The sequence below is a fragment of the Myiozetetes cayanensis genome, unplaced genomic scaffold (assembly GCF_022539395.1).
Source record: "Myiozetetes cayanensis isolate MyiCay16 unplaced genomic scaffold, myiCay2020 scf30, whole genome shotgun sequence".
NCBI lineage: Eukaryota > Metazoa > Chordata > Aves > Passeriformes > Tyrannidae > Myiozetetes > Myiozetetes cayanensis.
Window position 1 is genome coordinate 6,459,329 of NW_026087522.1, and position 26,477 is coordinate 6,485,805.

General features: G+C 44.1%; 1 protein-coding gene across 4 annotated transcripts in view; it reads left to right on the forward strand.

The window, feature by feature from the left end:
* CASTOR2 (cytosolic arginine sensor for mTORC1 subunit 2) overlaps positions 1 to 26,477 on the forward strand; it is a 145,947-nt gene that overhangs the window by 41,508 nt on the left and 77,962 nt on the right. For all 4 annotated transcript variants that reach the window (XM_050325924.1, XM_050325923.1, XM_050325925.1 and 1 more), the window contains exon 2: positions 24,209 to 24,279. In XM_050325924.1, the coding sequence (XP_050181881.1) occupies positions 24,209 to 24,279 (71 nt within the window). The remainder of the gene's footprint in view (positions 1 to 24,208; positions 24,280 to 26,477) is intronic.

Below are 26,477 nucleotides of genomic sequence, written 5' to 3' on the forward strand. Positions count from 1 at the left end.
TGCAGGAGTGAACACCTCATTCCTATTTTGTGGGGATATTTTGTGGGGATGTTTTGTTAGAGTGGGGGAGCTGGCCTTTTCTTAAGGGAAACAAGGCTGCCCTTTGCACTTACCTCTTGAGAACAAGCGCACTCTTGCACACTAAAGCATCTTGAAATGGGAAAATGCCTTTTTTTGACATTCTTGTATGTCACTAAAGCCACAGGACTTTGTTCCAAAGAACTTAGCACTTGTATGTGCAGTTGTTTTCCCATCCTTGAAGTTCTGCTCTATGTGTAAGTTTTGGACTTGATGTCAAAATCTGTGGGTGTGTAGGACCTTTTGGCACTCAAAATCCATTTTTGGAGGACTAGCATTGGTGAAACTGCTGTGAGACTGTGTTTGTGAGGTACACAGTTTAAAAGATAAAACCACTCTAAGTGAAACCGGAAATAAATCTGCTTTGTTGCATCAGGTAGTCAAGGAAGATGTTAACCTGTGTTGACAAAGCAGATGAGTCTTGTAGCACCTGTGTGGTCCAAGGGATGAAGCACATCTCTTACTAAGCAAAAACATTTTCTCGTGTTCCTTTAAAGTTCCTTGTCTCTGATCTCTCCTTTTATTGTTGGGGGTTTTTTTTCCATAAAAATACTTTAGAAAGTAGTCTTTGTATGACGTAAGTTCTGTCCTCCCCAAATCCAGCACAGGAACAGAACATTTGTATGATTCCTCGTGATCAGTTGCACATGTAATTTCTAAAGGCTTCCATACTGCCCATGAGTGGTGCAGAGAGTGCACTTTCTTGGGAATGGGGTATTCTGGGTTTTACTAAATGGCTGATGGGATACAAAGATTGTTAGTCTGGTAAAAACAGAGGAAGATTCTAAATCGTTTCAATGTGTATGACTGATCTGTGTAGTGGTGCAGATGTGAATTTACATAGAAGGCTGTCAATGGTGTTTAGCTAAGACAGAAATAAATTCTTTCCTTAGGAAGATGAGTGAAATTTCCCTTACCTGTCTTACCTGCTACAGAGTGGAATTGCTTATGATGAACACAGGTCCTGAGGGAAAACTAGCAATACTAGAACGAAAAAATAAAACTGTTAGTCAGCTTCATAATTTACATTTAGCATGTCCATTTAAAGATGTGCAGCTTGACTATATCTGAAACTGATGCAGAGGAATGAATAAGAAAACAGCACAAATTAGTGCAGGATGACATTGTTCTGTGAAAGTGTTTGGTACCATAAGCTTGTTTTAATCCCTCTTGTTGTTTCTTCTGCCTCCTATCAGCTTGGAAAAGAGCTGTGCCTTAGCGAGATTAACTCAATAGGAATGGTCCCTGGTTTACTGATCATTTATTGGACGTATTAATTTTCACAAAAGCAAGGATTGCTTAGATGAAGTTTCCCTTGCCTGATGCCTCAGTGATTCACTGGGTCTAGAAAGGATAACAGCTCCCAGTGAAGTCCCTTCTCATCTTACTGGGGGAGAAACCCCGTAGTACCGTAGCACCCAGTAGGACAGAAGTTGCCCACGCTTACAGGGCACCCATTTGCAAAGGAGTTAATTTTGGTTACTCATGGGTTTTCAGAGGTACTGAAGTGCCTGACTCTTTCTCCATTTCTCTTAGAGGGGCAGGTTCTATGGAAACCTCACAGTGAGCAACCTTGCCTACCTTTGAAAGTCTGCCTGCTGGGTTTTAGTGTGCAAGTTGGCTGGCTGGCAAGTAACTATGGAAAACTCCTGCCATCACTGGGACAGAAGCATGTCTTAAGTTGTTTTCCCTGTTATAGCAATGACTAATTTGTACTGTCCCCCAACCTGATTTCTGGGAGGCTCTCATCAGCCCTGTTTGCTTGGTGCCTTACAGCTAATACACAGTGCTGGAACCTGAAATTAGCTCAGCCATGTCAGGGCAGAGAGATGGACGTTTCCAAGGAGAAGATACTAAGTATTCTGTACAGGTTTTGCAGTGTGGTGAAAATCCAGGTAATGGAAACAGCCAAAAGTGAGGGCTGAATTACATCGGATTTCTGAGTCGCCAGCTATTGATGCAGAAGATCCTGCTGCCTGTGCTTCTGTGGTGATGCTGCTAAGTAGCATTTCCAGCCCTCTGGGCAATGACATCAAAGGAGAGCGAAGATTAAAACAGACCACTGTTGACTTTGAGAAAAAATGTTCTATTTATACAGGCAGATGTTGACATAACTGAAAACTTTAGGACTGTTGTAATGAAAATTTCCAGTCCTCAGCCTCACACCCAGGCTTGCCTTCTTTCCTTTAAAATCACAGAGCTGGCTTTGAGTGCCCTGCTTCTTAGCAGAGAGGAGCTTCTTGCAGAATGAATGAGGAGCTCCAGGACAGAAGCAAGGCCTGCAGTGACCTGGCAGGGAGGAAAGGGTGGCCAAGCCCTGTCCATTGCCAGGGATGCCCCTCAGTCATGCCAGTCTTTTTTTCTCCCACGAACATCTGGGTTCCTGATGTATGAGCTGCTGGATTGAGATGAGGTCTGGTTCCAGTCTGGGCTCACGCACAGCTCTCTTCCACCAGCACGGCAGTCCGTGTGCTCTTACGTTGGCTGGTGACATCACTACTGGGTTTTCCAGCCTCTTGAGGCAATTAATGTAAGGAAACACCACAACTTTATGTGGGATTTCTAAACCAGCCAGGATTCTCCCTTGCAAAGCCTGCCCGGGCTGCACTTCTCAGTTGAAAACAAGCAGCCAAACTAGTAAAGCTGGTTTCCCCTCGCTTTCTCTTGCAGCAAGACTCTCTGCAGTCTAGAATAGTGTGAGCTCTGAGGTTTCCTGTGGTCAGGACATACCTCTTGTGGATTCTTTGCTGTCTAATAAGGTTTGTGCTTGCATTGTGGCCTTTCCCCCAGCGCTGCAGCAGACAGGCTTTCCTCTGCTATCTAGCACCCCTTTTAGTGAACCTTGTTGGAATTTGGTACCTTTAAAATCTGCAGCTCTGATATTTAACAAATTAGGCAATAGATCAAAAACTTACATGAAAGGAACAAGCGGCATAGTGTGTTCACATTAAAACTGTCTTTCACTTTAGAACTAGGCCCAAAATAGGGGATCTGTCAGCACTTCTTTATTAAATCTTCCTTGCCCTGTCTTTGGGAAGACAGTGTTTATCTCCTCCCTGCTTCACTTGTTGCTGAGCACTTGAACAGCAAAAAAACCCCAAGTACTCTTCTCATCTTAATAAGATCTTAGTTCCTTCAGTAGGTCACTGATCCTCTTCCATGCCAGGCAGCTCCATTGACTCAGAGTTTGGTCCATCCACCTGCAAACAGCTCCCTGGCTCAGAGCAAGTTCACTGTTCTTGGCAGCTACCGTGTCACTGGAGGAGCACCTTGATGTGTGACCCTGGATCATGCTTCAGCTGCTGGAGTGCACACACAGTTTCTCCAAATGCCTCCTGGGCATCCAAACCCTGTATTGAGGTTAAACAGTGGAATGTTGTTGTAGGAAAGACAGCAATTAAAAATTCCCGTTACCAAAACATTCACGTCATTGTGCCAGGTCGGCAGGAGACAGCAGTACCTAGACAGACGTTCCTACCCGTCTTCTCACTACTCTGTCACAGACTAGCCTCTTGACCCCACACTCACACAGAACAGCACCTAAATCCATGACTGAAATTGCAATTTATGGTGCAAAATGCTCTTTGGGTAATTTGGTGGGATAAGATTTGAGTGCTTTGAATGTCAGAGGTTCATTCTGTAATTCATGGAACTGCTGCTTTTAGCAGAGGAACAAAAAGGCAAAGAATTTACTGGCAAACAAATGGTAACTTCCCTCTTGAATTTATACAGTTCTTTGAGATATAAATGTATTCTTGATGGCTAGAGAAATCAGTCATTCTACATTAGGAAGCTTGATTGATTTCTTCAGCAGGCCTTTATAAAGGGCTCTATAAGTGGTTTTGCAAACAACCCACAGGGAAAAATATGATGTGGTCTTGTTCTTTTAATACACAAGTAGTTATGTTTTTGTGCTACTACTTAAGGAAAATTTAATTGTACAGATATGTGAAGATAAGCTACTTCGTCCCTCCAAAACATCCCTTGTGTGACATTCATCACTGCCGAACTACTGTGACTTGCACCACATCTGAATTTTAATCATTGTATTGTTATGTTCCAGTGTGATATTTCTCTTACTGTGACAAGATCAGATGTGTTTAGTTATGGAGTAGGATCCTGCTGAGGTTTACAGGTAGTGCTTGCCCCAAGGATGTTGCCTCTGAACTGTGTGTCTGCTAACCTTCCTTAGCAGCCTCCATCGTCTGTGCAACTTCCCATCCCCAAGGTGAAGGTGATGGGGAAGGAAGGGCTCCTCAAAGAGCTTAAGCAGTGGGAGAAGGTGCATCAGGGTGGGGCCAAACAGACCAGGATTCTGTACTGAGGTATTTTGGATCAAGAATAATTGCAAATGCTCTGCATTTGAACTAAGGTGGACAGTACTTGAGTCTGAGGTGTTGCCTATGATAATGCACTGGAATAACGAAGAAGACTCTCAGCTTGGCAGCTGTGCACACTGTCATAGCCATGGAGTTCCTGACCTTACAGTGAGACTGGAATCTTGGCACTGAGTGAAGGAAAACTTGTGCAATAACCATTGGGTTTCCTAGCACCTTCTCTGTTGCTCCCCCTCTTGATTAATAAAAACTTCTAAGGTCAGAGGGTCATTTATGATTGTCTTCTGTTCTTTGAGCAGCTTTCACCCCCTCACTCCTTTTCTGATCAAAACCCCCATGCTCTTCACTTACTGACAGAGGTCAGCAGAAAAAAAATTGTGATTAAGCCCATTAATTTCTGCCAGAACAAAGCCTGCAGACTGTATCTCCAAGTGTGAGCTTGACAGTAAAGCCTTGGGCTCAACAAAACAGAAGTTATCTGTATTGAAAGAAGAGATCTACCTATCCCAGACTGTCCTGCACAGCGTGTTCCCCTTGGCAGTGAAGTCCTGGTTTCAGACAGTTTTCTTATAAATTATCCAGGTTCTCTCTGGGACAGGAGCACAGGCAGCAGGTATTTGCAGAAGCTTCCTAGAACTGCTGGAGACTCTGGTTACTGGAGGTCAGATGCTGCTGGAGACCTGTGCACCACATCAGACCAAATAAGGTGTAGATCCCTAGTTATGCTGAAAAAGTCTTATTCATGTTCATCGTCTGTACAGGATTGAATCTTATTTTTCAGGTTGTTACTTGGTTTACCAGCTTTTATGCTGTTCCTTGGATTGATCTGTGGATGAAAATGGCAGAGTGCTGGTGGTTTGGGTCAGATCCTGCTGTCCTGCGGGTCTGTACTGTTTGTTTTCTCCTTTCCTCACTGTTCTTTGAGTGCTGAGTGTGTTCAGACAGCAATGTCTGGGTGATTTTGTTCCTATTTGTTTCTGCTGTGAAAAAAGCCGAGTGTTTGCTTGAAAGCAAAGTCTCATATATCACTGAAGGCTGTACTCCCTTTATCCGCAGCATGGGTTAAAAATGTTCTTTAATTGTTACAAACTGTTAATTCTACCAGAGGACTTACTGGAAGAGCACTAAATGTTCAGGCCTGCCTGGGCTGTGTGAGGCCGGAGCTTTTGTGCTTTGTCCTGTGAAGCTGAGATGCAATAAAATCTGATATTGATACTGACTTTCTTTAGAAATTGATCTTTGAGGTCTTCTTGTGAAAAGCAGAGAACAGAAGCCAGGTGCCTTTCTAAGAGTCTTCTCTTCTTTTGTTCCCCGACAATAGTAATTTAGCAATTCCCTGTCAGGTCCACTCACAACCTAGCAATAACTTGTGTTCTTTAGTTCCTGTTCCGCCTGTGATTGTCTTAGTTCAACATTTTACTTAGTTTTGTATGTTTTTCTAAGGTATTCAAGTGTTTTCTGTGACCTAAATATATTTTTAATAGAACTTTCTAATGGTGAGTCAGGGGGAGGAACTCACTGAGAATAACCTTGTAGAGAAGGACTTGGGGTGGATGAAAAGCTGGATATGAACCAACATTGTGCAGATGCAACCCAGAAAGCTACATCAGAAGAGGAGTGGTCAACAGGTTGAGGGAGGTGATTTTTCCCCAGACCTTTACAAGAGGAAGTTTATGTAGTTTTGTTGTGGTTTTTTTTTTAATCTCAGCTAGTGATTTGACAATTTTAATTTTCTGTGAATCTTTGATAGCTGTTATTTTTTAAAATTTTTTCAACCTTTTCATCCCTTACCCTGCACACCACTCGTGCACAAGTACATGATTACAGCCTGTTGGGCCATCACAAGGCCTGGCCATTTTGCAGTGTTTGGCTGTTGCCAGAGAACGTGTGTAGGGACTGTTGGTTACTAAAGCATCTTCTTTTCCCCTTATCTCATCATCGCCTACTGTGTGGAGAAGCAGGTAATGCAGTAAAACATAAAGTGAAATGGGGATTAGAATTTCATGTGAAGTGGTGTTTTAAATGGTGCTGCACTTGATATACTTGCAGTTTAAAGCAAAGAGTGTAGGGCAAGGGAAAATCTGTTAGTTAAAGTATTAAAATCTGCCAGGGGCAAGCATTTCCTTTTACTTCCGAAATGCCTATCCAGTCGAAGACAATTGGAAATATAAAGATGATGTCTGTGCCCTCAGGGTCTCACTTCGAACTACCTTTAATTTCTTGCTACCTCTGCTGGTGGAATGGTTTTCCCGGCATGTTAAATGCATTGGGTTGGTCCCCACGGACTTTAAATGCCTCTTTAAAACATGGACTGACCACTGCCATTTAGATGCTTTTTAGTTTGGCTAAGATAACAGCTAACCCTGTTCTCTGGTAACTGAAACCTCTAAACCATTACTGAAATGCTGACCTTTTTCCTGACACAGTTCTGTTCTGTACCCCTTCCTCAGGACAATTCATCTTGTTTGAAAAAATTTACAAATTTAGTAGCCATGAGAGCTGTGCCAGTAGAGGGTGCGTCTTTATTGCAGACTTTACCTGGCCTTTAGCTAACTCTGCTCTTTTACCCATTCTGATACACGGGCTCGGAAGTATGAATTTGAGAATCAGGATTTGAAGCGTGGAATTCTCTGTAGTTGTATCTGAGGCAGCAGGCTCTTAGCCAGACAACTGGCTTAGCTTGGTGCTGGTGATTTTCTCTTCCCCACCCTGGGAAAGGGCTCACAAATTTCTCCCAAGGTGGCAGCTCAGCACGAAGAGTCCATCTAGGATCCATGCCTAAAGAGACCAAGAGAGGGAAATGACATGGGGAGGGCTTTGCTCTGTGACTGCGTGTGTCTGGGGCTGATTGACCCTGAGGCCAGTTACCTGAAAGGTGGAAGATGTCAGAGGTTTCCAGATTGCTGAAGTACTCCCTAAAGTAATAAAATATCTAAGAAAAAGAAAGGGATTAAGACCACAGGTTTTTATTTCATGCTGTATCTTCCTGTCTTGTCCTTGCTTTGAGCCATGCTGTCCTTTGGAATACAAGGTTGGTCTGTCCTTTGGAATACAAGATTAGTCAAAGCCAAGAGCCATCCTGCCCAGCACTGTGTCACCCATAGCACTGACTGGGCTGCTCAGGGAAGTGAAATGGGACCAGTGTACATGTCCTGGAGCATCGTCCCAGAGCTAGAAGTGCAAGAGATGTCCTAAAGGACATCGTGTTTAGTGTTGGACTTGTCTTAGAATGGGTTTTGTTGGAAGGGACCTTTAAGATCATCTAGTTCTTCCTTGAACCCATCTCTTCCCTGTGCATATTGCTTTTGTGGTTTTTATCTGGCCATCCCTGTCATATAGGTACATAGTCATGCCAGTTTTTAAATGGAAAAGTTTATGCTATCAGGTCAATTTATTGGATGCCCCTCTTTCTCACACTGTGAGAATTATTCTTTAGTCACCTTGGGCACAATAGCTTTCCCCGTAATCCCAAACTGAGCTATTGCTTCTTACAGTTGGACGGTTCTCATCTGTTCGGTTTTCCACACCTTGGATCACCATTAGCACTTTCTCTGTGTTTCTTCCATTTAGTAGCCTTGGGATGGTTTGATCATGAAGTACGTGGCATCTGGGTATGTGCTGAATCTGTGCTTTGTAGTGATGAGATGTGCATTATGCCCCGTCCCCCACCCCGCCTTCCCTGATTACCTCTGTCCTCTCAGCGTCTTCGGAAACCTTGACTCTTTTGGGAAACAACCATGAGGACTCCTGCATCTCCTTCCTGACTGGTAATAGCTCATTTAGAGTCTTGTCATTCTTCATTCAGAACTTAAATTATTTTCCTCCTGTATACATTGATTTCCATTTATTGACTTTGTATTTCATCTGCCATCTTATTGCTCAGTCACTAGGCATTGTAAGATGTTTAGGTGGAAATTGAGTTCATGAATCCTTGGCTCTAAGCAGCTGTTTTCTCACCACTCAGCAAACTGAAAAGCCTTATCAAGCAGGCTAAAAGCCTTCTGTGCCACATTGTCATGGGTTTATGTGGCTGAATTTTTGGTAATAGGGGGCCATAGAGATGATTTCCATTAGAAGCTACGAGAAGCTTTTGCTATTCTGTGAAAAAAACAATGATAGCCAGCTCCAGGATGGACTTCCTACTACTAGCCAATAATATTTGCTTCTGTGATAACATATTTAAGAAAACAGGAAGAGAAGGTTGGTGGTGCAGAAGAAATGAGGAGCCGTGCAGGGGGAGGCAGCAGCCCCCAGGTGTGGGCCAGGCCCCCCCTCCTACCCCCAGCCCTGGACCGGGGCAGGTGTGGCACTGAAGCTTCTTCCTGGTCGAGACATGTAACAGAGTGGAGAAAAAACTCTAGAGAGAAACTGCCCGGCTGAGACGTAGCACAGAAGAAATTCCAGCTCAGAGGAGAGCCGAAGAGAACGTGAGATAGCAATGTAGACTCCAAGGTCAGTGTGGCAGGAGGGGGGAGGAAGAGGTGCAAAGCTCTCCCTCTCCCCCTCCAGCAGGGGAAGGACTGAAAGCCGAGACCTCTGATATCTGTGGGAGACTGTTGGGAAGCAGGGACCTTCCTCTGCAGCTCATGAAGGAGCCCATGTGGGAGAAGAGGAGTGCATGAGGTGGCTGTGACTCCGTGGGAGGCCCAAGCTGAAACAGAGTCTTGTGGCCTGTGGAGACCTGTGACCCATGGAGAGAGAAACCTACGCTGGAGCAAGTTGTCTTGGGTAGGACTTGTGGCCCTGTGGGGGATCCATGCTGGTGCAGCTCATTCGTGACCCAAGGCACAGCAGATTAGGGAATAACTGTGGCCGAGGGGTGGACCCACGCTGGAGAGGTCTATCAAAGACTGTCTCCCGTGGGAAGGGACCCCACAAGAAACAGGGGAAGGACTCAAAGCCATTACGCCCTGTAACCGTGGTGAGGACTATGGTAAAGCAAGATGTCTCCTTGCAGCCCACAGAGAAGACCATCAGAGTACAGAGAGAGAGACACCTCTGCACCTGACGGAAGAGTGACCCCCGAGGACAGTGAATTGGGAAGAGTTCCTATCTAAGAGATGGATTTGAACAGCAGCAGAAGCAGCTGCTGGCTGTGACTTTCCCCCTTTCTCATCTCCCTGCGTGGCTGAGGGAAGGGGGGAGTAGAAGGAAGGTGTTGTGTTTTAAGACTGTTTTATTCCTTTACTCTTTAGTTCTTACTCTATTAGCAGTAATTTAGTTTTTAGTTTAAGTTTGTTAGCAATACATTTAAGTTCTATTCACTTTGAATCTTTTTGCTTATGAAAATTAATTAATAAGTGAATCTCCCAGTTCTTATCTCTACTCAGGAATTATCTAACTGGTTTTTTTTCCCTTAACTCAGAGAAGAACAAAAGGGGGGAGGAAGAGGAAAGCGGTTTTCAGTAAGTGTTTAAAATCCAGCCAGAATCAAAACCCCGACACACACGCTCTCTAGAAATGTCTGTGCTTTTTTGTGCTGAATGCTGCTTAGAGGGCATGAGAGTCTTGTGCTGAAACTCTGAAAGGGTCAAAAGCCAAATAGGAAGGCCCTGCAGGTAAAGTGCAGCCAGTTAAATTAGACAGCAAACATATCCAAAGCCTCAGAACATGGTGAGGGAATGGGTGACTCCATTCATTTCTTGAGACTTTTGGAGCGTTGATTTGAGGCCCTGATTTGAGCTGCTTTTGAGTTTGCTAAGAATCTCTCATACTGGTGGCCTTGCAAGGATGTGAGGCAGACCCAGTGAGGTTCAGCCCCACCGAGTGGTTGTTGGGTTCCTTCAGTGGGACTGAGTGACCAGAAACATCTGTGGGATGGTGCTGACCATGACAGTGGGTTTGACTGAAACACTGACGCTTACTCTGCAGTATTGTTTATGACATAAATACTTCTGCAGGAGTTCTGGCTTTTGGGTTGGGTCTTGATCTGGCTGCTGGATTTTAGGAACAATATTCCGAAACTGCAGAATTCATTCTGAGCCATGTAATGCTGACTTGCTGAATAATCTCTCCTGTTTTCCTTGGGTCTGGTAGGCCTGGGAAAAAGTTTGATGCTTCTACCTTTACCATGGGCTCTTCCTTTGAAGCCTGAAGAGACCACTTTAGAAAGAGCATTGTTAAAAATAATACCTTCTGGCATTTTCAAGGCTGAAACTTTGTGGACAGTCAGTAGTGACTTACTTTAAAAATCTTAAAATTCTTGAAATGCGTTTTCACATTTGCTTATGTGTGTAGGGAACACTTTATCCAAAAAGACAGCATTGGCATGAAAGCAGCTTCCTTTTGCTTCATTAGCAAAGGAAGAAGGTGAAGCTTCCCTTCAGTTCGCTGAGTGTTGTAGATTTAGTTAACTGCGGGTTTAGGAAAAGCTGGCTACAGGCAGATCTACAACACTGTTTTACATATAATGTGAGCTACAACATGCAGAAGTACTACTTTTCTTGTTCATCACTGGGCTGGATAGTACCCATGTTGAGTAGGACTCAAAAGCAGAGCCTGGGAAAATGAGAGCAGTCAAAGGTTGCTTTTCCTGTAAAAGTGTCCTTTGTTGTACAAGAAGCTAAACCCTCACTTTGAGCTTAAGGGAAAGTTGATTAAACTATTTTTTATTCAGGCCCTTAAGTTGTTAATGTGCATTAAATTTGGAGTTGACATGCAGCCTCACAGACAGCATCCCCCCTCAGATGGAGTTGTAATGTGGGAGTTTGGACCTTGCTTGCAAATGGAAGGTCTTTGAAAATTATGAGGGCTGAAATGTGCTTGTCCTGCCCCTCTGTTCTGATGGCTTCCTCCCTCCTCTTTAATCTCCCTGCCACACATGTTCTCAATTACTGCTTGCATTGAAGCTGCAAACATTTCTTGTGCATCTAACTTTCTGTATTGAGCACTGGAAATATATTTTAGTAATTTGGGAGAGAACTATTATGTCCCATGCTGGGAAAATTGTGTTTATGGTCCCTGAAGGGGAAAAAAGTCCATCAATTCCAGTCTGCAGTGAATTGTCTGTTTCTTCCTCCTTCTCTTGTATCTTGGAGCAATATTGTAAGCACCTCTTGCCCCCAGAGCATTGAGCCTGGGTTGCTCCCATCTTTGAAATAAAAAGCATATGCTCTACAGTCTGTGTTTTTCAGTCCACAAAATAATCACTGGTTTTTGGCTGAATGCAGTAATAGCTACTATGAACCCCAAATATTTGGGTTTGGATGTACAGCAGCATTGCATTTATAAAAACTCAGTTGTATTTTATTGTTGGTAGGATGGTCAAAGTCAATATTCTGCAGCAGAGGGCATTAAAGGAGTGATATGATAGTGCCTGATCTGGAAGGGAAAAGGAAACAGGACTTTTTCTTTTTCTTAGCATTTACATTGTCCTCATAGGATAATCCTTCAGGATCCAGTTGGTAAAATGTATTCACAAGTCTTTGTTGTAAATTAAATCATGCTTTATTTTCAACTGTAAACCTTAGGTCCCACACCCAGTCGGCAATGTGTTTCTCTCTTCAGATTTTGAGTTGTAGAAGAGAGTTTATGGTTAAGAAAAACTCTGTGTTGTACTTGACCTCTGTCCTGTGCTGAAAACGAGTTCAACTCTGACAGTGATCAGGGGATACTGTTACTGCTGTACTGAGAAAGTTTTTAAAGTACAGTTACCTTCTGCTTAAATAAATATTGGCCTTTCTCAAATGTAAGGAATTACTTCACCATCTCACATGTGACATAAGTTGGCTCACAATAGATGGGCTTCCAAGAGTGCTGGCAGGCTGGGATAGCAAAGAGAGAAGAGGAAAAGGTGTGTCTGGATCAGTTAGTTAATTGTTAGATAATAAATGAATCCTTTTTCAATGCACACAAGCTAGACCTCCTTTTCAGTTACTGCTCCAGCTTCTTCAGAGGATTGATTACAGCATCCTCTCCCAAAGCAAAGAGCTCTTGCCATTTTGATGTAAATGCTCATTGACCCTCTAGGGAGATTTGAAAATTTGCTTTCCTGTCATTAACAATGATAAAACTGTAAACAATATTGTTAAAGGTGCTGGGGGGGGGCATCAAACCAAAAGGAACAAATTAAAGGACTTTAAGGAGTAATGTGCACTTCTACCATTATCCTCTGAGAAGGAAATCGTACAGGCAGTGCTACATGATGCATCAGACGGTAGTTTCGTGCTAATTATTTTATGGGTTTTGATGAAGTTTGGGAATTCAGAGTTTTTTGCTATTACTCTGTTGCTTTGTTTCTGATATGTTTCTTTAAAAAAAAATAAAGCTGGAGGAACAACAGCAATAAAACATGAGCAAAGTGATGCCTGAGATGCTCATTTAGTTCCCATTAGCACAATAAATGCAAATATGGTGAGGTTTGGTTTGGTTTTATATCCCCATGCTTCTCAACAGGATTGGTTTAGATCTGTATCACAAATGGAAGCTGAGTCACAGGCTGGCCTGTAGGACCCGTATGGAGCAAGGCGTTGGATCTGAGTCTGGAGCTGGTGATGGATCTTTGGCAGTTTTGGTGGGAGGTGTTTTTTGTTGGCAGTTGGTTGTTGTTTTTTTTGAAGCACATAAGAGTCTTGTCTCATTTTCCTATTTGAAAATCCAGAGGCAACCTAAATTATCAGACTGGAATAATTCCTGATTTTATTTATGGGTTTGCCTAAAAGGAAGAGAGGTTTCCTGCTGCCATGTAGTCTTGGGTCAGTAGCAATGGCCACAAGCTCCCCTACTCACCTTCTTGCACAGGGCAGTGTGCCTGCAGCCTGAGGGACTGGATCTTGTAACCCAGGAGATGTGTTACTGCCTGTACTGGGACAAAGCTGTTCCCATCCCACCAGGCACGGAGGCTGGGAATGGAACCAGGTGTAGGGTGCTGTCACTGCAGAACGAGTGAAACTTAGAGGGAACTTAGCCATGGCAGCCTGTTCTGACTGTTCTCACGTAGCTGGCTGGAATGACTGGAGGAATGTGTTATCTAAGGTTACTTTATCTTTTGGGTATTTCTGTTACTGGCTGCTCTCCTGTCTCCTGGGTCTGAGGGCTGTGACACCATTCACACTGTGAAATCTTAGTCCCCTCTCAGATTTGTTCCTAATAAATTTTTTTGGAGAGACAGAAGGGTGGAAAAGCTGTATAAATACAGGTGTTAGGTTCACAGAGGAGAATGTTCAGAGAAGCCTTGTGGACAGTTTCCTATTTTCCCTCAAGTGCTCTGGGCTGAGAGGAGGTGTCCTTGTCCTTTCTGCATGTTAATGGTTATTACGGTTCCCTCTAATAGTAGGTTTTGTAGCAGGTCAGTATAGCAAAGGTGGGGCCTGGGTCAGAAGCAGGTCAGCAGGCACCTCAGCACTGCTTAGGATGGCCATGGCTGCTCTGTGTTCAAGGCTCTTGGTATCACTGATGATGGCAATGCCACACTGCTTTGGCTCCTGGGGAGACCTGTGTGCTGCTGCAATGACGTGGGTCTGGCATTTTCTCTTGTTCTGTGGCTCACCTTCTGCTTTAGCTTGACTTTCATTCTCTTTATCTAGTGCCAAGCCTCCAAGTATCTTCCTTTGACATGCAGAGTGATGAGTGCTTTTTCTGCCAGTCTCCTACAGCACCCTGGTAGTCCTCTGTGAATGGCAGGAATTGCAGAAATGTGCCCAAGGCCCATGGTGAAAACCTGAACGCAGAATGAGACAATCCTAACTGGAATATTGTGTGATATAGGGACTCACTAGCACTGCTCTTTCAGATAATAAAGCTCTTCACCTCAGGAACACCCAGGTTTACATTCAGCACTGTGGGACATCTGGATGATGAGCATTGGGCACTTGTCTGGGGTCAGTAATGGTTATTATGGCAAAAACCTTTTTGCAGCTCTGGTTCTACAGAGCTCGAGGCAAACTGAGAAGAAAGTTTGGGGTAGAAGCATGAGCATACACCTGTCATAAATGCTGGTTTATTCTAATATTTTTTTGCCTTTAAGATTAGTGGAAGACCTTGTTCCTGTCTGCACCTCTGAGTCATGACTACTGGATTCTTCCAGCCCCTTTGTCTTTTGCTGCACCAAGATAAGCAAACATTTCCCATGCAGAAAGCATTAACCATTGAGGATTCTTTATGGAATTAAATTTTGAGGGTCTCAGTTATGTCAAAATGGAATAGTGCCTTCTACAAAATGTGTGTTGCTGGCATGAAATTTTATATTTCAATTAAAATGAAAAGGAAATGTTTCAGTTTGAAACTACAAGAAATGATGAATGAGAAGTAGAAGTGAAGTAATTCCTTTTTACTTTTTTTTTTATTCAGTTACTTCAGGAAAATTTGAATTATGTTGCTATAAATGATAGTATTTTAGACCAAGAGCTGCCTGTCTCAGAGCACCATATAGGCTTTCAGATGCCTTGTGTCCTCCAAACCCTTATAAGCATCAGTATTCAGTACCACTAAATATCCAGTAAGAATGCTAAAATCTGTGTCTGTGTGGAGTGCAGTGCAGTGTGGCTGCAGGTGCTGCAGCCTCCCATCCTTGTGCTTTGAGCACCCTTTGAGGATGCTTCCTGGAGTCTCAAATTGTAAGTGAGCCATTTGGAGGTGGTTGGGTGACTTTGCTCAGTGTGTGGGTGGAAGGGCTCCTGCCAAGCTCCTGACACTCGCATCAACTGGGCACCAGCCACAGCAGTGAAGTGCAGATCCAGGTTTTTGGTTCAACCCTGTTCACTGGAATAGGTGATAAGTGGTGTTGTTCCAAGTAAAAATTGCACAGCACAACTCACTAGAAATAATTTGCGACCCAAGAAGAAAAATCTGTGCTAAGAATAACTTTTAATTACATCAGGACAGGAAATTATTTTACAGATTCATGCCCAGGACATCTTGGGTATAGAATAAATACTAACTTCAGTATATCTACACCTGGAGTCATTCATTTGTGTGTTGTTCTCATGGAGTTCACAAAAAAAAGTCTCTATATTTAATTCCTTCAGTGGACAAATAACAGAGGAGCACAGTAACACTTGCATGGTTTTAAGCTGCATTTATTTGTATCTCCTGCAGCACCTCTCTGCTGAGCACTCTTGGGTGGACTTGGACCTCTTCATCTCCCTTGTAGTTTCCTTGAGAAAGCTGAGCTTTCTACTCCGTTCCAGGATGTAACATGCCTTAATTTCTTCATGTAGGGAATTTTCTTATGAGTGCTTCAGTGTAGTTTTAGCTTGTCTCTTCACATTTGGCAAGAATTTATTTCTACACATAAATAGAGATAAAACAGATTTTCTTACAGAATCTTTCTAAATATGATGGTGGAAGTCTGTTGAAGGGGGGAAAGTAAACCAGCCAAGTTGTGTGTTGCCTTCTAATTGGTTCCTGGAAAGTATTAAAAAAATGCTGTCGTGACAAATGAAAGATATGTTTTATCATCTCAAGTAAGTTTTAGAAAGCAGTACTACAAACGCTGTGCTTTGACTACTGAAAGCATCATGACTTGGGCTTTGCCAGTCATAAAAAATAAACTCCAAGTGTCTCTTTATAGAACCAAAAAAAATATGCTGTGCTTATATTGCAGAATAACTCTTGAATATTGTAGCTTTGTTGAATCTGTAGCCCAAGAAGTCTGGACTGACCAGGTCTGACTACAGAAAAATAAAAAAGGATAACTGGATTACTCATTGGTGTTGTTTCAAGCCACTGCTAGTCATTCATTTGCAGTAGTAATTTTATTTGCATGGGCTCTCATAGTGCAGGCCTTGTGAACTGTCCTGAGGAAGACTTGAACCACAGTTTGATAGTAGTTTAATGAAAGCCAATACTGTAGATGCACAGCTGACACTTTCTGAATAATCCTTGTTTATTTTGCCATGTGTCCTGGCTTTATCAGTGAGCTGTATTTAAGATCAGTTATCTTCTCCAGCATCCAAATCTGCTTATTTCTTTGCTTACTTTGTGTATTGCAGCTCATCCTTTCTGTGTTTTGTCTTGATTTCTGTTCCTCCAGGGTACCGATCATTTCTCTATTATTCTGCTCCCAGTTGTCTCAAAGTCTAAATAAAGTTTCAGATAACTTGCCCAGCTCCACAAAAGTAGCAAGGAGAGGGCTTGACTAAAGGTCTCCCCTTTTAACTTTACACACCGTAATCTGTAGCTTAAACTGTCATTATTAGTAGTATGGATTAGACAAGACCATCATGGTTATTGTGATGGAAGTTTTGGCATAGCACAGGCTGTGACACTTCTGAATTTATGTCTGTTCATGAATACTTGCTTTCCCAAGCCTCAGCTCTGTTAGTTTTGTTCAGTGTTGGTTTTGAGGATTATTAACTTTCTGTAATGAACTAAAATATCAGTGTCTTTTTAGGTGATCCCTGGTTGTGTTTGCTAATGTCTCTGTCCCAGATCTGAGCACAGCTAATGACTGGAAGGAATGTTGCCCGTGTCCTTTGGCCATTTCTGACTGCTGTGATGTGTAATGTTTCCCTTGGTAGGGACAGTAGAATGGGAGAAGGGAATTCCTTCCAGTGGAAAAAATATGGTGGCTGGAACAGTCCAGTGCTGCCTATTGTCGGGGGCTTTTCTGCCTAAATCTTTTCTTTGTCTTATACCTTTCGTTATTAATATTGTTACTGTTAATTTTCTTATTCTGAGCTGTTTCCAGTAAATTGTTCTTATCTCGCACCGTGATCTTTACCTTTTGTGCCTCCGACTGGAGGGGGAGAGGGAAGCAAGCAGCAATGTAGTTTTAGTGGGAGCACTAAATTGGGGAATACCATTCCTAAACTAGGACAACTTTAATTGGTGCCCAGTGTGGAGCACTAAGGGTTGAGGTAACAAACAGATCTCCCCAGAGGAGGTTGGAAACAAATTTGATCTAAGCCTTTGCTGTGTGAGGTACAGAGCCACTGATCACAGTGTTACTTGGTCTGTCCACGTAGGTATGGTACCCAATCCTGTGTATCATCCCCTGAGCACCCCTTGAGATGCTCTTTTTTGAGGGGGCGGGGGCGGATCAGGATTGCTTTGTTGCTGTGCTCTGTGATATCAGTGTGTGACATGATAACATCAAGGGCAGTGAGGGTTATTTGGGATGTATCTTCAGTGTTGTTGTCCTGCCCTGGCCTTTGATGCTACCTCAGGGAATTCTTTAATAATCATCCCCAGCCTGTGGGGGAAACAGAGGAGGATGATTTTCCCTAGCTTTTCACACTCTTTTCCTTCTTCAGGGCTGTTACAACAGCTTTTGATAACTTTTAATTCCCTTTGGATGTTAAGGAAAGCAAGTTTTTGTTAATAAGCCTGCCAGGCCTCCTCAGTGCTGTCCACACTATGTTTAGAGAGTTCTGGGGAAGTTATTCAATGAGATCTGCCCTCGAGGGTGGGTAGTCATGAGTGGCGTGGGAATGTGGGAGAAAATGAACCAAGTTTTTGGGAAATTCTCTGCTCCAGTGGTTTAGAAGTTTACCCCTGGCCAGCTACAAGATTCTGATAAAGTAACAGAATATTTGCAAGGAGAATGCTGTGGCAGTTCCAGAGAGGGGCAACTTACTGCAGTGTGCTGGATCCTGGCTACTATTTATTAGACATTGCTTGTCACTAGACAGCACCCTCAATCCCTCAGGAGGAGGAAAGCAGACTAGCAGGCACTGTGGCCACTCAAGCTGCAGCTGAACCAGAGGAACAACCTGTGCCAGTAGCAGTTGCCCCTATACAGAAGGAGAAATCCAGGTCAAAATCAGTTCATTTAATAAGGGATGAAGAGGAAGCAGGGCCCTCAGAACAGGAGAGAGAGGCAGGGCCAGAGATAATCACCTGATCCCTATCCCTGGGTGAGCTGCAAGATGCACAGGAGAGCCCTGGTGACTTGGCTGCTCCAGTGCTGGGATATCACGGCCAGGATATGGAAGTAGATGGTAGTGAAGCCAAGCAACTGGGATCTCTCAAGGGTGACCTCATAGTGCACCCAAGCAGGTGGAACACCACGGAGAAAGGTATACAGTACCTGAGAGAATTAGCTGTGCTGGAGGTGATCTATAGAGAGTCAAATATTGAGCAGCCCCTGTGGATCCAGATGAGGTCCAATGCACACAATCCATGTGGCAGAAGTTTGTGTGGAGCGTGCCATCATCGTACACCAACTCACTGGCACTGATGTCAATGAAAGAAGGAGGACAAACAGTGCTTCAGGTGACTATCTGACTCTGGCAGTATGAAGATCATCTTTTCTCCTCCCACCTGACCTGCGCCTCAGCTGTGGAAAGACTGTCCAAGACCGTGACCAGACTCAAAAGACTAGAGCCAACTAAAGAGGAAGTGTCCCATGTCCCACCAGTACGGACTAGAATCTCTGCCATTGGGAGCAAGCGCCCAACTGCTCGAGAGGGAGGGGATATACCACAAGGTAACCTGTGGTTTTACCTGCATGACCATGGGGAGGACATAAGGAAGTCGGATGGAAAACCCACCTCTGCCCAACAGCACGGGTGCATGAGTTGAGAGGTAGGACAACCACCACAGGAAGTTCTTCAAGGATAAATGCTGCTCCAATTTCCAGAGGGCACGTTCTCAGACAGAATAGAATGGATGATGTTATGTTCAATCCTCTTGAAGGGACCTCCAGGTCATATTTACAAGAAGTGAGCAACAAGCACCATGACCAGGACTAAAGGGGCCCTGCCTCCAGCCAGGTGGAGGAAAGGGACTGTTGGAGCTATTGGACTGTGTGGATCCGATGGGCTGGCACACCAGACCCACAAGAGCATAAGGCTTTAGTTGACACTGGGGTACAATGTACCCCGATGCCATCAAGATACGTAGGGACAGAATCCATCTCTATTTCTGGGCTGACAGGGGGATCCCAAGAGCTGATTGTACTGGAAGCTGAAGTGAGCCTGACTGGGAGCGAATGGCAAAAACACCGCCTTGTGACTGGCTCAGAGGCCCAGTCTATCCTTGGCATAGATTACCTCAGGAGAAGGTGTCTCAAGCACCCAAAACGGCATTATTGGGCTTCCAGGATAGCTGCTGTGGAGACAGAGGAAATCAGGCAGCTGGGTACCTTACCTGGTCTCTCAGAGGACCCCTCTCTTGTGAGACTGCTGAGTGTCAAAGAACAGTTACCAATTGCCACCCCAACAATGCAATGTCGGCAATATCCTGACCCGATGGTTCATCAGTTGGAGAGCCAGGGAGTGGTCAGCAAGACTTACTCCCCCTTTAATAGTCCTGTATGGGCAGTGCATAAGTGCAGTGGAGAGTGGAGACTGACAGTGGACTGCTGTGGTCTGGATGAAGTCACACCACCAGTGATGCCGCTGTACTGGACATGCTGGAACTTCAGTACAAACTGGAGTCCAAGGCAGCCAAGAGGAGCCACTATCGACATTGCTAATGGGTTCTTCTCCATTCCTCTGCCAGCAGAGTACAGGCCACAGTTTGTTTGTACTTGGAGGGGTGTTCAGTACACCTGGAACCGACTGCCCCAGGGCTGGAAACACACCCCCACCATTTGCCATGTGCTGATCCAGACTGCACTGGAAAAGGGTGAGGCTCCAGAACATCTGCAGTACATTGATGACATCATGGTGTGGGGGAACACAGCAGAGGCAGATTTTGAGAAAGGGAGAAGATAATCCAGATCCTCCTGAAGGCTGGTTTTGTCATAAAACAAAGTAAGGTCAAGGGACCTGCCCAGGAAATTCAGGTTTTAGGAGTAAGATGGCAACATGGACATCCTCAGATCCCAATGGATGTGGTTAACAAAATAGCAGCTATGTCCCCACTGACCAGCAAGAAGGAAACGCAGGCTTTCCCGGGTGCTGTGGGTTTTTGGAGGATGCATATTCCAGATTACAGTCAGATTGTCAGCCCTCTCTATCATGTAACACTGAAGAAGAACAATTTTAAGTGAGGTGCTGAACAAAAACACGCTTTTGAACAAATTAAACAGGACGTGGCCCAGTCTGTGGGCCAGTCAGGACCAGACAGAATGTAAAAGTCATGCTCTACACTACAGCCAGGGAGAATGATTCTTCCTGGAATCTCCGGCAGAAAGTACGTGGGGAGACTCGAGGACAACCCCCAGGGTTCTGGAGTCAGGGATACAAAGGGTCTAAGGCCTGTTACACTCCAACTGAAAAAGAGATCCTGGCAGCTTCTGAAGGAGTTGGAGCCACTTCAGAAGTGATTTGCACCGAAGCACAGCTCCTTCTGGCACCCCTGCTGCCAGTGCTGGGCTGGATGTTCAGAGGGGAAGCCCCTTCCACACATCACACCATGTGATCTGCACAGAGTACATGGATCACTCTGGTTACACAGTGAGCTTGGCTTAGGAAACTCCAATTGCCCAGAAATCTTGGAGATCATCATGAACTGGCCGAAAGGCGAAAATTTCAGGTTATCACCAGAGGAGGAGCAGGTGACATGTGCTGTGCAGGCCCCGCCATATAATGAGCTTCCAAAAAATGGACACACAGCTTTGCAACGCTTTACCCTCCTGAGACAAGAATTAACTAAGTAGTTTCCATATATGTAAGAAGGTAAAACTTGTGCTCTTCCTTAAAGACTATTGTCTGTGCTGAACTTCCCAATGATGCACAGCAGTATTCCCACAAACTTGTGCTCTGTGTGTGACCCAGAACCAAGTAAAGTCACGTTCATCCCAGTATTGTCACTCTTGTGATCTCAGCAAGTCTTGAAGACTGAATGGCTGGAGGAGACACTTCTGGTGAGGACCTGCAAGCAGGACCAACCACTCTGCTTTCCTGCTCTCTTCTCCCACAGAGACTGGAGTACTGTTTGCAAACTGAAATGATGCTGTTGCTGCATCCTACAGGCGCTTTCCTGCTCTGTGCAAGCACGGGTATTGCTTCCATACACAGTGTAGGCTTTGCAGTTTCAAAGATCTAATCTAATTATAGATTGGTCTACATTTATAGTGTTGCCAGAAAAAGGCATATGTTGTTAGGGAGTCAAAGTCAGCAACAGTGCTGAAGTGGAAATGTACTGAAACTTTAGGAAGGCAGAAATCCAAAATAATCCACCTGAGGTTTGGCTGTTAGGAAACTAGTAATACATCTTCCTACATATGTGCTTTCCACACGTACTTAGGAAAATACTGTTTGCCTGATGTCTCAAAATGATTAAAGGGCAATTCTTTTCCTTTCTTGGCTTTGGTGTGATAATAGAAGATGCTGTTGGCATTCAGCTTATCAAGGACTGGTTTAAGAGGAAAGAGAAATTATTGAAATAACTTGAATGGAAGAGGCATGTGTTATATAATGAGAGAGATATGACATTGAGTTCCTTCTGGTTTGTCACACAAGATTTGCAATTCCAGTTTTTCATGTTTAGATTTCCCTTGAGAAAAAGAACACATCATTGGCTTGAACAAAATGAATATAAACCCCAAGAACCAAGGGTCTTCTCTGTGCTGGTGAAAGACTTTACTTTTAAATTCAGATGGCTCTGTGATACTGACCTTTTACAGAACTGAACTGAGGTTTTAACATGCATTCTGAGCCGCAATTATGGGATTTCGTCTGTACACATCCCTTAGTGTGTGCTCAGAAACTAGCATCTGTCACAATCATGCTTTTTCTGCTGGGGTCAGTGGTGCACACGGACATTTATTACTGTTCTGGTACAATATTCTTCAATAAATGCCATCACAGGTCAGGCAAGATTAGTTTTTTTTATTATTAACGTTTTCTCCTTTAAGACCACTAGCTTTTCCTCAGTCACCATGCATGTGGCTTGATTGGGTAGTAGTAGCAAAGACTTTTATTTCATTGACTTTCCCAGGGAATTCATCCACTAAATAACAAATACTTCTACCTCCTGGGACTCACCTGGAACAGCATCCCAGCAATCCATTTTATCCAGCTTGGATCACCCCTTGCACAGGCCGCAGCCTTGTGCAGTTAAGAGTGAGAGCAAAATTTGGGCTGCTGCTGTTTTCTGCTTCTCTTGGCACTGTTCCTAGAGAGTTGAGTTGGCCGTCACAGCAGCTATTACCAATGACACAAAATAATTAAGTTGTGGTTTCTCTTGTGGTGGGGCCACATCTGTATTTTATAGTGATATGTCTGTGCTAGGAAGAAGAGTGTCATGCTTGATTGTTGTGATGGATGCTTCCAGGGAAACAGGATGAGTCTCTAAAGGCAGGTTGTCTTATACTTTCCATGTACATGAAATCGTGCTGGTTACATGGCAGATCACTAATTGAACAGTGTGTTGTTTCTTCTCAGTTTTCTGATGAGATGATGGGGAGGGCAGCATCCATCTCATTTTTCTCCCTATTGTTTTTGGAGGGGATAGCTGCTATGTTTGTTCTTTTCAACCAGTCAGAAGAATGCTACAGCCAAGGTATTATTCTGATTCTATAATCAAGTAAATGCCTTCATCTTTTGATGTCTTGAACCACCAGTGTGGGGTTCCAGGCTTTCAGAAGTCCTGAACACTTTAAAACACAGATGCTCACCAGTGCTGAGAAGCCCTAGTAGTCCCTGATTGATGAATGCTACTGAACTGTGCTTCATATAGAAATTATATAGTGAACATGGTGTGAAATTTGGGGTCTTGAGAACAATATTTCTTTTTTAAATATTTAAAATATTTTCTGTAGGTTGCCTCAGATAAATTGGACAGTATTATAGTGTAACTGTGAAATCTTGCTCTTTGGTTCTTAGAGACACAGGCTCTTCATGTTGCAGCCAATTTAGCTTCCTAGAGGGAAAAATTTTTTCTGTGACTTGGGCAGCAGAAAGGGTCCTTGTGCTCTGGCATGCTCCTGGAGGGGCTGGGAGCCCTGCCTGGGTTGCTGCCCAGCACTGATGCTCTGCTGAAGGTGAACATGAGCTTGAAAAATGCTGTGCTAACCTTCCTGCCGTTGCTGGGGACCAACTGGATAGAAGCTGGGTTTTTTTTCAGTAGATGTTGCTGTACATATGTTGGTGTGTCAGGGAAAAAACTCCTTTTCAACTATATGTGGTGTTAAACCTTAAGGCTGAGCCTCTTTTTGTTTGTGTCAGCAGTGGAAGAATCCCATGTCACATTTGGTTTGTATCTCCTGTTGGAGGTGACACTGTGCTCAGTGCTGAGCACGCTGGGAATGCTGTGCTGCACTTGGCCTGCAGTGTCCGAAGATGAATGTGGAGCAGAGCAGAGGCAGTGGGGGATTGAGGTGGGGGAAGCTCAGTCCGTGGGCTTGATTGCTGCTCCCATGGCTCTGCACCTGGAGCACCCCAGGGAAGGGGCGAGGACCAGCATAGGAAGTTGGGGTGCTGTCTGCTTGTGGAAAAAGCCTCTGAAGCAACAAGAAGAGATACTGGGGCTTAGTTGAGAGACTGAATGCCAAATCTTGATAAGGCGAGACATTTTAGTGGACAGATAGGGAAAACAGTTGCAGGCATGAACCATGGGAAGGCTTTTGGAGGGTACTGGAGTGATCAGTCAATGACCAAAGCTTTTTGCTCTGTGTCAATGCAACACAGCAGGTCCTGGCTGTGATGGGAAGCCTTAAGGAGCATGGTAATTAGAGAAAAGTAACTAAAAGTAACTAAAAACTCAGTCATAAAAAATAGTAAGAGTTTTACAAGCTCCATTGTGCATAGGCAGGCAGCAGGGAATGTGGGTCACAACAACAGTGCAAGTTAACCAGGAATAAAATCCAGGTCTGTAAATGCCTCAGGCCTCTCCATAAATACCAGACCTTGACTCCTTCCTCCATCACAGCTGGATGGGAAAGGACCTCCATTTTAAGTGAAAGACCAGGCTCTGCTCAGTCCAGCATCTAATCATGTTCTCCTGCTGTTTGCCTTTGGCAGGTGCAAGTTCTTCAGCCTCACGGAAACCCCCGAGGACTACACCATCATTGTGGATGAAGAGGGCTTCCTAGGTCAGTGCCAGCATGTGCCACTTCGGTATCCAACCTGGGACAGGAGGAGGAAAACATGTCACCTCACTGAGATTATAAATCAAAGTGTTTGTAAAACAGCTCTGTTTGTCAGTGCTGGTGGTACAGCTCTGAAAGGTGCTTTGATCACTTAAGCACACTGTCTCGGCTGCTGTGCTTTACAAGGTGATTCACACCCTGAGTATAAATATTTTTGAATGCTGAGAGAGCACACACAGGTCTTAAAGAGCAGTTTAAGTGTGTTTGAAACAGCAAAACCATCTGCGTATCATTATGTTTGGGTTGGACTCGATCTCAGAGGTCTTTTCCAACCTAGTTGATTCTGTGTTAAAATGAACTGGCCTGTGTCCTCAAGCCTCCACAGGCACACATCTTGTGTCTCTAGCTTCTTCGATCAACCTTTCTTTCAAAGGAGCACTTGAAGATGAGTAGTTTGTATCATCCCCACAGCCAGCACAGTGCTGTGGAGTTGTGAATTACTCCTTTGGCTCATCACCAAAAGCTGTGATTTATCCCCTTTCTTACACCCAGCTCTCCCTGTACTGAATATGCCATCTTTCTTTGCTTGTGCTGGCTGACAGGGTCAAAGGTGGAGTCGTCACAAAAGGTGATTGGCACATGCTAGAGAGCTGCAGATTCTTGGTGCTGAACAAATGCTGATGGAGAGATTGGTTTGGCTTTGTAGATGGAAATAGTTTATAATAACTTTTGTCATATGTGGAGGTTTTGTTTGTAGCAGTGTTATTGAGGTGGTGGAATGAGAAAGTGTCGGGCAGCTATTATTACTGTTTTTCCTTTCTGTGGTTGGAATTAAAAATCTATACAACTTGGATGTTTTTTCATCAAAATATGATAAAAGAGGATTTTATTCCTGGATAGGAATTAACTGCTGAGAACCTTCTTGTGACACTGTAATATTCAGTGTGTTCATAATATCTAAAACACAAGGAGAAAACTTGAAACTACATCGTCTTTATTTAGTACAGAGTCAAAGTTTATGATCAGTAGCCTTGCTGAGTAAGACTCGTTTCTGTTTCAGGAATACTCATAAACATGTAATAGTACAAACTACATTTTAGAACAGTACAAAAGTAGCTAAAGGTTTTAATAAATTAATCCCTAGGTTGAGAATAGGTAAATAGATCTTTATCTGTTTATAATTTGGGAGTTTGATTGAAAGTCTGTGTCACGTAGTTTTGCTCTCAAAAGAGGAGGTGACATACGATTCTGCTGCCAGAGTGTCACTTGTTGCATTTGTTTGAGGGGCATATGCATGAGAATTTTACAACTGTTGGTAGTATCAGCTTTTTTGTTATCAGTGGCAACTGGAGAAAATAAATTCAAATTTGGTTTTGCCATAATAGTAGGATACAGAGCCTCCCATTAAGATCTCCATTTAAAGAGAAGGCTCACCAAAGTAGGAGAAAGTTTTTGGGGTTTTTTTCAAGGGGCACAGCACGTGGCAGAGCAAGAAACCCAGAAATTCCCATTCTCAGGAGGGAGTCTGTGTCACTGAACCATGCTGTCCCTGCGGATGGGATATGCCAGGGGCACGCTCACCTCCAGCATCGCATCTATGTCTGACATCCACAGTACTCGTTTCTCTGCCCTGGTGGCACAATGCAGACTTCTCAGTTCAATCACTGGTGGCAAGTTTAGATTGCAAATACCCCTGTACAGTCTCCAGCAGCACACTGCCATTTTTCTCTCTGAAAATTATTCCAGCTTGAAACAAAGGTGAGCTCAGTCAGTGGCCTTGCCCCTCCATGGTGGGGGATGTTGCACTGTGCACCACTGGCCATGCTTGGAGCAAATCGCAGGTCTAACATGATCAGTGTCCTCAAGGACCTGCATTTCCCAAGTTATCTCTGTGAACCAGGCAGTGCTGCTGCACTTCAAAGCAGCAGTCCCTCTGCTTGGGCCTTCTGTCACCCTGGCTCTCACTGGCACCTGAACTTACTACTGATAGTCATAGTGCCCATGTACCTTCCGTTGGGCCATGGTTTTGGCAGCATACAGGATCCCTGTTTTTTCAAATACACTGTGTGCAGTTGGTGAGTTAAAGCAGGGCTTTGCAGGAGAAAAGACCATCTTCCAGGCCATGCAGGGGAAGGAGGGAACATGCTAAGGCCATCCTCTGCTACAGCATGGCATGGGAAGGCAGGTGCAAAACTCCACCT